At 43.6% G+C, this 13,302-nt stretch overlaps 1 protein-coding gene across 3 annotated transcripts in view; it reads right to left on the bottom strand.

The window, feature by feature from the left end:
- The window catches only part of fbxw7 (F-box and WD repeat domain containing 7), a 119,178-nt gene that overhangs the window by 50,454 nt on the left and 55,422 nt on the right, over positions 1 to 13,302 (bottom strand). Inside the window, exon 1 of one of the 3 annotated variants that reach the window (XM_062517653.1) lies at positions 8,467 to 8,859. The exons of the other annotated variants lie outside the window; for them this stretch is intronic. Coding sequence (XP_062373637.1) covers positions 8,467 to 8,691 — 225 coding nt within the window. The 5' untranslated portion in view covers positions 8,692 to 8,859. Of the gene's footprint in view, positions 1 to 8,466; positions 8,860 to 13,302 lie in introns of those variants that run through there. 3 annotated transcript variants of the gene reach the window in all.

Raw genomic sequence — 13,302 nt, 5'->3', positions numbered from 1 at the left:
CGAGCTCCGCAGCTGCACAGCGTGTGAAGAGGCACTTTCACCTACTGTTATGCAGATGCATGCTCGCCCTAAAGAGCACGGCGGCCTGAAGGACCACTCGTGATTGTAGAGGAGGAAGAGTGTTCAGAGAAGACTGGATACTCTGGGCTGCACTGGTTTCAACACAAAAGTCTTCTCTGCTGTCTAAAAACCATGGCTGCATAAGAGGCTGTAGTGGAAGTAATTAAAATGTCCCTTTTTTTTGCCCAATGTCACATGAAGGTTTGATCATAAATTAAACCTTATATAGAAATACAGCATTACTCAAACCTGTTGAATCCTGGTATTCCTATTTGGAAGAAATTCAACAAGGCCATGGATATTTTTCATTTTTTTGTATTAATTTATGTTTTTTATATGTTTTGGGGAAATTTGGAGGACATCAGGTCTCAGTTTTGATATGGAAAGCACGCTGTGTTTGGACATCTGCACCGTTTATGTTGACCTTTCCCAAATGCTACATGGGCTCAAGCAAACTTAAATGCCAGGCATAGTCAAAACTGGCATTAGGTGCCAAGATGTGACCTTACATACAGGATTGTATTCACTGGGGTGCAGAGGGTATCTAACTGGTACTACAAATAGTTGACTGCTGAAGGCGTAAGTTGCCCCTCAAGATGGAAGCGGCTGTTGATGTAGCATGTGGTACCCATTTGACATTTCAGCTGCTCCAAACAAACATTGCTAGAGACTCACTGACAGAGAGAACAAAATGTAATATTAACCTACAAAGGCTTTGGCATAATCAGAAAATAATGTAGTCAAAAATCTTGAGTCAAAACTGTACTCTGGAGAACCCATTTAAATTAGGAACAACAACTTCCGAAAACAGACAAGCTCTTCTGCATAACAAAAGCAGGCTTCTCCTACTCTCCAGTCTGAGGTTGAGTGCAAGTGTGTGCTTGCACATCATAATTATGAGAAGGAGAGTCATCTCGGAGTCTGGAGTCATTACAGGTGGGTGCAGAGGGGGGGGGGGGGGTGAGGGCATCACTTTCCAGCTCACTAGATCTTATGACCGCTGCAATGTCTTGCATCCGTAGCACTAGGCTGAGTAATGCCCCAGTAATGGGAATAGGGGCTACGAGGGGGGAGAGTGCCGTGTCAGGGGTCCTGTGTTTGGGCCAGCCAGACCACACATGGAGCAGAGGCTGAGGGTTTAGCTCTCAGATTAAACAAACCATGCAGACAGGCGCATCAATTACACACAGCCATCCAACCACGCACACTCTGCCGCCTTCCACTCCACTCACGGCCCAATTAAAAGCAGGCATGGAGGGCAGCAAGAGAACCAAGCATGCAAGGGGGGGCCGGAGGGGTATGAGCGCGGGACAGTTGTTGCCAATGTTGGGAACGGGGGACCAGACACAACGTTTAGAGACTCGCATTACCAGACTGGGATGAGTGCCCAGAACAGGGGCGAACTGGGGGCAGCTGTGTGTTTGTGTGCATGTGTGCATGTGTGTATATGGATGAGAGATCAATGCAATTACAAAACAAAACATGGGGCTAAGGAAGCCCTATTCAAATTCTCCACAGACATGGATGATCACTGATCATCATCTTATGGCTGAATTTCTAATGTGCTAGACTGTGAGATATCTGGTGTGCAACCTCAGTGGTTACTTGGTTACAGTCAATGAGCAAATAAAGTGAACCATGCAGTGCTAATGGAATTCTGGAGAGCTTGGTCACCCTTGTGTTTATAGGGTTAGCCATTCAGGGACCCTTACAGGATAGGAGTGCAAATAACTTCAATTGATTGGACCAGTCTGAGACGCAATATCAGGGGTATTTGTTTAATAAACAGACTGACTGGCATGAGGTGCCAAACTAAACAACGTATCAGGACTAGAATGGGCATCACTTCTGAATATTATATGTGTAAGCCATCAAAATAAGCTTGAAGCTGTAATTTGGCGAAACATACATGGTGGTGCTTTAAGTGAAACACCCAAATCTAATCAGTTGCAACTTGCAAGTAGATACTGCGCCAAATTTGAAATAATTTCCCTTGAGGTGCTCATCAAATATTTCCAAAAAGGGTTTGTGAGGCCACGGAGACTGACCGCCAACATCTAATCAGTTCATCTTTGAGTTCAAGTGTTCGAACCAAATTTGAAGGAATTCCTCCAAGGAGTTCTAGAGATATTGTGTTCTCAAGAATGAGACAGGTGTGCGGATAACTCAAAAACGAAGAAAAAGAAATGGTGCATAGCCAAGTGTATCACAAGTAAGTTCCAAAACTAAAACCGCTACCTGTGGCCTGTCCTGTCGTAATACAACATTGTGCTTCAAGAGGCAGATCTTATCCTGTAGCCAGCAGCAATCCTAAAGCTTAACGTTACTATTTGTCTGTGGTCAGTAGCCGGTGAGCTAGGTTTATTTCTTGTGTTTGCCAAAGAGGCTTTTCAAAACCTAAGATGTACAAACTGCTCTCTCTCTCTCTCTGTACAGTTTCTTTCTGAGCTGTTGCTCTGCAGATTATCAGATGATACTTTGAGCCCCGTCAGCCCATCTTCAGTTACCCTCTCTGAGAGCGAGGCAATGCCTGGGGGCCTGCGACACATTCCCAAGGAAGGAGAAAGCCTCTCGGCCCAGTGGGAAATGTCAGCACCTCTACGCAGCCCTGTGGCAGGTGGTCCCACCGGCTGCGCGTTGGTGACCGGACCCCTGCACAGAGCATCCGCAGGTGCACATGGAACCATGAGGCTCCTGATGGCGCTCGAGGGTTACCTCCAAAGCGACTCACCAAACGGTCTAACGCTTGGCATGCCAACCAGGTCTGCTGGCTCATCAGTGACTCCTTCAGATACTGAATTACAGAGTTGTATACATAAACACTGCTGATATGTTGCTGACGGTCGAGAGAGACTGTAAGAGTGCAGTAATTTGTTTTGTCATTTATGCAACGCACGCTTCTAGAATGGTGAAACACAACTACCTTTGGGGTGAGTTATTTAATGATCAACACAAATAAGAGAGTGAGACTACTGTTAAGACAGCATTTGGACTTTCCTGTGCTAAAGCAGCAAAGTGGTGGACTATCATTCTTCCCTGCCCTGGAATGGGTCTGCTCAGAATAGCTTGGAGCAGATGCCTTCTCCCTCTTGGTTATTTGCAGCCCAAGGGCAATGGAATCCTGTCGAGTCTCATAGGAGGGCAACAGTCCTCAGTGCAGGACAGAGGGGGAAGAGGATGGAGGATACATCAGCTGTCTGGGGCCTCTAAGCACAGACTCACATCATCATACGAATAAACATACAAACAACACTTTGCAACGCAAGGTGACAGACAGGTGAGGAGACAAGCAGGATATCAAAAGAGCAAGTATGGAACAAAATAGAGTTTATTGGGATTGCTGTATCTGAGAGAGAGAGAGATAGACAGAAAGACAGACAGACACAGATAGACAGATAGAAAGAGATAGATAGAGAGAAAGAGAAAGCAAAAGAGAGAAAAGTGGGGTAGGGGTAAGGGCGTGGAAAAGTGAAAACATGAGGGACTAACCCAGCTGGCAGAGGGGATATTTTACACACCAGGGCCTGCTGACAGAGTATCACTCTTCCCTCATCCCTCCAGCAACCTTCCCCTCCCACCTCCCATTAGCACCAAACACTCTGCTGTTATGCCGGAGTTTCAGTTCTTCAGAGGTAGATTCCTCACAGCAGGAAAGACAAAGGGGGAAACTGCATGCTGATTTGTACCAAATGTACTGCTGACAAGATGTCAAATGAGTCTCTCAGGAATGACTGGTCTGGGAGACAGTCTGTGCTTTGAGGAAAAAGCAAAAAGCTAAATTCTTGACTGCTTCAAAGATAAAGACTAGGATATGATTTATTTTATGCAAACTGTTGTTTGTTCCTTGTCCTCCCTGACTTAATATTTCTGTTAATGTCCGAGATGAATCTCAAGTCAATGACCCAAAAGTCCAACACTTGCTCAAAGCGCTAATATTAAAAAAAAGGTTTTCAAGGTTGTACAGCCACTAAGTTGAGATCAAAGCTTTCCATGGTGGTTTCAAAAGAGAGGATGAAGAAAATGGAATTCTCTGAAACCCAGAAGAACCACCACCTCTGAGGACCAAAATGCTGGGAGAAAGTGGAAGTAAAGTGAAAGTCCCATTTCATCTGTCTTTCAACAGAAAGTCAAATCAATATTAAAAGACCCCAGTGCCCAAATCCAGAATGCATATCTACAATAAAACTCTGTAAAGGAAAAATGCTTGAAGCAAAGAAAAAAATGCTTTCCTGATGGAATTTAAAAAAAATATATTCCCCAGAGATAGAGAGCAGGTTTCTGAGGGAATAGGTGAACAGACCACAGCAGGTCAGTAAACACGCAGTAATAGATTTCTATCCACCAAACATAAGGTCTCAATGTCAGATAGTGAGGTTGGCTTTACTTTGAACCTAATGACTCACACTGGCAACTGCTAAAGGTAATTGTAGCACATCGTGTTTTGTGGTGGAGTGGTAAACAAACAGAAACAGTTTGCAGAGATTGGAGCCGTGGGGGCCCTCCACAGGCAGGCGCGAGGGAGCTGTGTCGGCTCTTAAAAACAACCTGCTTGGTTTTTTTTCTGTTTTTTTTTTTTAATCTAAACCTTTTGGAAACGGGTATGAGTCGTAGGGCGACAGGGTGTTTTCGGTCTCAGGAAGACATACGACCGCTGGGTCGCAATCCGCACCCACCTTCAAGAGCCAAATCCTGGTGGAGTGTCACATTGCTCACAGCCCGCATCCCTCTCCCATGTCCACACACATACTCACACTCAAAAGGTAGCTACATATGTGCTCACCAAAAACACTCTCAAGCTCAACACAAGCTCCTATCAAAATAGGCAAAAGATCTTAACACTGGCACCAAGACCCATCACAGATGTGGCTAGATACTCAAAAGGCAAATGATATCTGCATAACGCTTCCAAGTGAACAGCAAGTCCGCAATTATTCAAGAGATTTTGTCTACTTTGTGTGTTCAAATCTGAGCTTTTCACAATGCATGCGCCTGAACACATGCTCCTTCACAAGAAGACCTCAGGCAAAATTCTGCATGGACAGCAACTGGCACATGCTGCAGTGGACAGGGATGTGGCATAGCTGAGATGGGCAGGTCCAGATCACTTTACCCAAATTACACGGAAGGGTGGGGGTGGGAGCGGAAACCAATATCAGCTCTCAAGCGCCCTGCCATAAAGGCTACAGTGCCTGATAACCATCTCTGCAACAGCTGGATGCTAGCTCAAGCATGGGAATCGAGAAAGACCTGTTGGCACATTTGAATTGGGAACTCATCATGTGCTATTTATAATAACAAAATTGGGCTTACTTCATTTCAGCATTCAGAAGTTGGACCACATTATCACAAGTTCTGTATTTTGACAGTATAAGGACCTTTTCTAAGAATGAGAGAAACACCCAGGGCATCATAAGCATAAGCCATTTACTACCATTCGTAATATCCTGAAGTAACATGTTCAACAATTAAGTCACTACATCTTCAAAGTACACTATAATTGTATCAGCACTTGGTGAGAGAAATAAAAGTGTCTCCGGTAAGCCCTCCTCAAGACTTTGAAGAATGAACTTGCTGGGCAACGGCTGTGGGGAACACAGTCCTGCCGGCCCACTAAGATCCAAGAGAAATCTCAGCTATTTCATTCACTGGTGCCAGCTGCTTCTGTTGGAGTTGCGGAAGGCTTTCATGGAAACCCTACATGCACAATCTTCAGCGGGGAATCCCTGGAGACCCCTAGTTTTATAGACGGCTACTTTTAAGGATTCTGTAGAGAATGTAGGGCGTTTCTGATGTTCTGATGTTCCCAGCAGGTGGTCATTTCAATATAAGCGAGTAACAAAGACCAATAAAAAAGAAAACTTGTTCTTAAGAACAACTTAAGAACAAAGAAACTGTGCAAGAAATATTTGTACAGCCCCTGAAAATGCAATAATCCCAAAAAGAATGGTGTGCACATTACTGATATGGGGTGATGGGGGACTCTTTGTGAGAGGTGTGTGCAAAGTAAACATACCAAATTTCAATACAAGCATGATGACATCTACAAAGGATTGGAATAACTGCCCAAGAAAAAAGGTTTATTTTTTCCTTATACCATTTGAAAACCAAAACTGGGACGAATTAGTCTCACATGTAACTAGTCACAGTACATTTTTATTGACTTATGTGACCATTGATAATTGGCAGGTCCTTTCCAAGCATTCTGCTCTTCTGAAAGACTATTCTGAAGCTCTGCATGGAATCAATAATACCCAGCACTCATGTGAAATTCCAACAGCTATCAAGAATCCCATTTAAATTCTGAAAGATTCAGAGATGTCATCCAGCTTCAAATCAAACAAATGAAAATCTAAAATCTGTTATGGAGTAAAAAGAGATCTCTGATATATTGCCAAAAGGGAGGGACTTTTGAAATGATTCATCGGTCCTAGCATGTAGTAATTTGCTGTGTGATGCTCACTCAGAATGTTGCCATTTTTTTTGACATTTCATCTGTAAAGAAGACTGAATTATGATTCTGGTATCTGCCTTACAACTGCTCCATTTTGTGTTCACATTACAGTTTTCTGTTATTAGCAACAACTTCCTCCTACTCCTACTCCTACTCCTACTCCTACTCCTACTCCTACTCCTACTCCTACTCCTACTCCTACTCCTACTCCTACTAGTAATAATAATAGTAATAATAATACTAGTAATAATAAAAGTGGCTGCCGCGTCCGTCCTAGATTTGCATCCAAGTGCCCAAGCAGACCAACTGTCCAAGGTTAGAATCCGAAACACGGGCATTTCCCAATCCCACCCCGTCTATCTCTCCCACTTGATTCCGGTCACTATTCACCATCCTAATTTGGAAATCGCCCTCGCGACCCAAAGGCTCCAACATGTCCTCTTCCCAACAGGGCTAACTACTACATAAAACTTAGTGATTCTATTTGGAAAGGCCTCACTGCACTCTTGCTCAGGAATAAGGACCACGGCACCAGCATTCACCTTTTGAAGTTGTTGTCGCGATGTGCAATACTATATAAAGCACTCACTCAGGCAAACAGTGTCCCTTGGAGGCTACTAGAGTGATTTCTCAAAATGGAACATGATTCCAGTAATTACTTCACCCCGGCCACTTGCCATGTTGCACCAAATCGCTTGACATTGAACAACACCCTGTTTTTTCCAAAACATTTAACAGCTTATTATAGCTTAGGTTCAGGATACTGGTAGTATCATAAGCCTTGGACCAGTTGTCGAGGTGTAACATTGCATTCACGTCCCACACGAAATGCTAACATCACTGAGCTTGATGCTCACAAGAGAAAGACCTCTCTGCTACCACTCCTGGCTCAACCACACCCACTTTTGTAAATTCTCGGACTATTCAGTAGGGGTCTACAGGACAGCAGGACACCTATTTCACGCGATGATCAATGCATTTCGCTATGTGCCTTTCCCTATGCAGGCACTATAAATAGGAAGTTTGCATGTAGCCTTTTTAAGGTCACGGGTTGGGGTCTTAGAGGCCGCATTGGGAAGTCTGGGCCACAAACGCATGCGCAGACGATCTGCGTCTCCTGCCCCTGCGTATTGGACTTTAACTGCTCATATCGCAAAGAAATGCCATCTATCCACCTCCACAATCTTCCTCTCCACATCTAGGAGCATGACATGTATGGCAGATATTAAATGTTACAATCCACATTGCTTGGCATAAAACATGTCTCGTTTAGCATAGTAACAGTTTAGTTGGCAAATACAGATGCCGTAACCACTCTACCGCCCACGCAAACACTACAACAAGCGACTCACATATTGATACTGAAATAAACGACAAACGACACACATGTTGATACTGAAATAAACCCTATATCATTTCAATTAACACTTCGAATTCTTTCGTATGATGATTCTTGCTGTGTTTCAATTTGCATATCTATTGGACAAAGCCTGGCACATTATGTGAATCCCAATATGAGCAATGAATGATAAACGAAAGTCTATGCCAAAAACTGAGTTATACTATTCATAACCTTAACTGTTTATTGACAATATCTTGTGTACAGGATTTGAAATAGCATCTCCTCATAAGCTACCTTTATTTTATGACTTCACAAGCCACTTCTACTTTTAAGGCTTTGAAACTTTATGTTGCATTACGTTTCTATTCAAAATGTGTTCACTTGTTCAAATGAAAAAAAATAATCAAAAAAACAACTGAAAGTATGTAATGATGTAACTCTTTCAAAAGCTCAGAAATGTGTACAACCAGAGCACTCAGGTTTCATAAGCATTGCCATGACAAAGCATTTCAGCAAGACCGACTCAATGTTTCAATGGCCTCATAATTAGGCTGAATATAAACTTAAACCTCACACCACAACAGTCACCATGAATCCCAAGGTCACGACTCACCTGCCTACGACAGAAAGGGAGTCCATGGGTGATTATGTTGATTCTAAAGATCTTGAGCACCTTCTGTTGAGGCAAGGTTTCTTTGGTCACCTCTACGGGGTCGACCAAGTCCAAAGCCTGACACTCGGGAGGTGCCTGGGGGGCTTTCTCTTTACCAGAAGCTTTAGGCATCTTCCTTCGGGAGCTGGAGGACGCAAAGTGGGGGATAGGGCAATGCAGGAGCATTGCCAGCACAAGGCTAGTAGGTCATATCCCAGAGAATAACTCGGAAGGGTGTTGGTTCAGAGTGCAGAAGCACCAAACCACTTGGTCTGAGTAAGAGTGGTGAGGGGGTCGTTCTTGGAGACCTCTGGGCACTAGCCGTAGACAGCAGTTCTCAGTGTTGTTCTGCTTTGAGTGTCCACTGCAAGCCAACCTCCCCAGCCACGCTGGCCCCTTTAAAATATCCAGGCGTGTGATGTCACCAGCGCGTCTGCCAGGCTAAACAGCTGCTGCCGTGCCTGTGGAGGGGCGGGGTGGTGGTGGTGGTGGAGGTGGTGGAGGTGGGAGTCCTCTCTGTCCCCCTTGCCGAGTCACACATGGACCCAGCTCCAAACCAGAGGAATGTGGATGCACATGTCACCCCTGCAGCTTCCTCTGGCACCCTGACCCATCCTCTCGGCTCCGCAGGAGAGAAGAGCAGATCCTGCTGCTAGGCCAGTAGAAATGACCAAAATGACCTTCCCCACAGGCCGCTGTAGAACAGCAAACACATCGAAGTGGGGTTCGATTCTCCCACAATTGAGAAAATAGTCACCACATCAACATTCATTTAACCGAACCTGTGGTCAGAGTTCCATAGCATTCCTGTCATACCCTCCGCACATCCAAGAGCCAGGCGCATGGGCTTATTTAGGGCTGGGCCAATCACCCAAGGGACAGGTGTCCCGATGCATAACAGGACCGCTTCGACAAGGCTCCCTTTGCCCATGCGTCTGGATGGACGGGCTCTCTTTCACACCTCTCACCCTCCTCCAGCCCCAGCTCAGCAGGGCCACGGCGGGCGTTCCACTCCCGGGCTGTGCGTCGATCTCTTGCGTCCATGGGACAAACATGCTGAGCATGGAGCGTCTTAATATAGAGGTAGCAAATGCTAGTGAGCAAGCCGCAGAGAGAGAGAGAGAGAGAGAGAGAGAGAGAGAGAGAGAGAGAGAGAGAGAGAGAGAGAGAGAGAGAGAGAGAGAGAGAGAGAGAGAGAGCTCGAATGCTATGGAAGTAGTTCACGTGTACTGTGAAATTCCAGTCAGTCTTGAGCGTCAGGTCAATGCCAAAATGAAAGTATGTCTCAGTTAGAGTGCATGTTAACGGTTGTTGTGGCATTATTCCCACAAAGCAGAGACAGATACTTTACTATTAGTTTTACATTTCAGAAAAGTTTTTGTCAGTGAAAAACAAGGAAAATCAAAATGGATCGGTATCCATATGGCACTTAAATATGTAAGTGATCCGTAAGCCAAGTCTCAAAGTTAGACTAAGTGCTATGCATAATTTAATTGTTTGAATAATGTAAAACAGCTCAGATTTTGCTCTGCTCAAAGTTTGTCTACATAATGTTTAGGCCACTTTGTGCAATGCCAATGTTTTCATTTTTAACCTCTGATTTACTGTACTGATTCATTGGACTGGATTCTTTCTCTGGATTTGGAACAAAGCAGAAAGAGTGATATTCAGGGGTATTTTAAAGTCATCTTTGTACACACAACATCATCCAGTAATAAGTTAGCAACTTAACTTAACTTTGTTAACATTGTGCCAATATTGTAGGTCTCTACAACATATGAACATGAAGAGATTAAGTATAGCTTTTCTGAATATTGGGCCTTAAATAAAATCAGTGAGCATGGCGTACAAACTTTTAATGGTTCAGTCATCCTGAAAATGTTTCTTCCATCCAACAAAGTTTGGACTTGCTATGAATTATACTTATTAATGCCCAAATATGGCTTCCCAAACTATATTTCAGGCTGTAAAAACTGAAATAGGACCAACATAAAGGGCATAAAAATGTGAAGACATGGGATTTGAACAGAAATACTCTAAAGCCTTGGTCTTCGCACCCAGTCATGGTGCAATGTTTGAACAATGTTGAGAGGGTGCAACAACAACCTTATCTCATTTACCTCGGAATGACCCAAAAGCAATCAGTCAGCTAGTACAGTAGGCGGGACAGTCCTATTTCCATGACCGATCGAAGAGCCGATGTGAAAATTCTAGCAGTCATCAGAATAGCGTGTTTCTCATTTGTTTATGGCTGTAACTGAGTGATCATTTGTGCAAGCATTTTAACAGTGGTTAACACACCGTCATACCACATATTCCTACATGTAAGATCGGCATCAGCTATTTAGCAGAATACAGTTTAGAAAGCAGAATGATAAAGGTGTCTAGAGAAGACAATTTTTGTTTTGGTCGGTTTTGTTGCTCTAGTTCATTCTAACAGTTTCCTTCAACTCAGTGATCATCCAAGAGAGGAAGAGGTAACCATAGGAAGGTCCTCCATCAGCTTTTTGACTAATCCCACCACACAGAACTATGTGCTGGACGTGCATAGCTGAGCTGCAGTCTGATAACATGATCAGTCCTGGTTAATTGGAGGGAATGCCAGATATCCAAGGGATTTAACCTGGGGTCCCATGGAATGCAGGCCAAAGCCTCCTGCATGCCAGACCCACTTTTTATATAGATTTCCTTTTAACCAAGTAACCCCATGTTACCAGTGTTTTGAACAATACCAGACATAATAATATTAGGATGTCACAATGCTAATTCCTGAACACAGGCCAACGGTTTAACTGGGAGTGGGAGCTAAAACTCAACCAAGAAAAAACTGACATGAAGACACACGCACACATTATCTTGATATTAAGTGTAAGAAGTCAGGAAGACCAAAGGTCAAAGGCCATTTTCCCCTGAGCCCACTGAAGATCAACAAATTCAGTAAACACTTTCTACTGGACAGAGGAAGCCACAACCTCCACCAAGCTAGTCAGCACAAAGCTAACTTAATTATTCATGTGGGTGCCAGACAAACATGAGGGGTGCTACTGTAGATATCTGCTAATGTGGGCCATTATTCGCCAGCTTAATTGTAGGCTCGTAAATGGGCTAATACTAGCGTCATGTTTTTGACAGACTAAAGTTGCATGCCTTTTATGTTGACATAATAGGTAAAAGGTCAAATGTTCCATTCTACAGTATGTCATATTTACTGTAATGCAGATTTCCTGAGAGAGATTTAAATCATGAATAACATTCATTTAGGTTGTACAAAAATGGTAAGCATCCCCTTCTCCCTCAATAGCACAATAAAATATATATAATATATATAATTCATCAAACTGCATTCTACTTTTGGTGATGTCAACCTAGTTAGCTATTCAAGTTCACAAACAAATGCAAATCTATATCTGTAGCCATGACAACACAATTACTCATGTACACATCTGGATAAGATCGGCCAATTCCTAGGACAACCCCAGTGCACGCATATAGGGCATGTAACAAAAAAAGCCTCCAAAGACCACACTCTGATGGATTGCTCTGGGATTTTAACGAAGCCCAGACCACACACAGACAGCTTGTTGTTTATAAAGAACCAAGTTCTCCTCGTACTGCACCTCCAGAGCTGGGTGAGTGACTGGGCCTCTCTGACTGCCTGGGCTACTACACTCTGCTCTGCCTACTGTGTATCTCAGCAGTAACTCATCTCCCTCTCTCTGTGCTCACCACATTACAGTCTAGTCTCATACCACCAAACTCATTCACTCCATGAACAGGGTCTGGGGATGATCCATTGGCATAAGTCTCCAATGGTAGCATCACAATCTGCATTGACTTTGCGTTAACTTTGAAATCATTGATCCAACTTAACCACTTGTATTGATCAGGGATTCTTAACATGACTTCCTACTGCAGCACAAACCTGTGCAAATCATAATAAATCACATCAGCATTGAGGAAACGTATTAACATTGCTCATTGCTGTATAAATGTACACATTCTTCCGGTTGCAATTCCTTGATGTTCACTAGATTGACTAGTGTTGTAATATTGTTTTATTTGCTTCTTCCTCCAACAATAACTCTACCACTTTTGATTTGGAAAGTAATGCCATCCCCTCTTGAAGCCAATTGGTTGGCGCCCCTGTTGGCTGAGGGAAACAGTGGTGCATTGACTGTGGCCAGACTGTTGTCTCAGTGGAAGGGAATGAGCCAAGATACAGGAGGGTGAGGCCAGGTTAAAGCCAGCTCTCAAAACAAAACTTGTCTGGAGAGAAAGCAGGCCACCTATACTAAGTTTGCATTGTGCTCTTATTAATGAGACCTCAAGGTTAATGCAAAACTCTGGCATTTTTCAATCGGAGTCCTATTATTAGTCTTTAGGTACTTTCATTAGCTACTTTCATTCTCCTCGAAAAACTGAATTCCAGGAGTTTTACAACGAGTTCTGCTTTTCATGTTTTCTCCACAATGTTCTCTCCTCTTTTCCTCTCAATGTCAAACACTCCACACACAAATTAGTAGCGATAGCCACATACTCTCCCCAAAGAACACAAATGCTCTCAAGCTCACACACCCACACATCTCTACAGACACACAACACAAAGCTCTGCAGACAACTCATTTGCAAGTGTAACCAGAGCAAGGGAGATTAAAATTTCAAGTGGCAATGAATCTTTATGCCGGGGTCGCTTAGGGGAGAAATATTCCTAAATAAGGGTTTTCTTGGGGCCTGAACATCACTGCGGCAACAGAAATTAGTGGCTGTTATTCCGTTGCATTCTTCCACTGTGGAAAG

Source organism: Sardina pilchardus, chromosome 2 (genome assembly GCF_963854185.1).
Source record: "Sardina pilchardus chromosome 2, fSarPil1.1, whole genome shotgun sequence".
Lineage (NCBI taxonomy): Eukaryota > Metazoa > Chordata > Actinopteri > Clupeiformes > Clupeidae > Sardina > Sardina pilchardus.
This window is presented reverse-complemented; position numbering and strand designations above follow the sequence as displayed.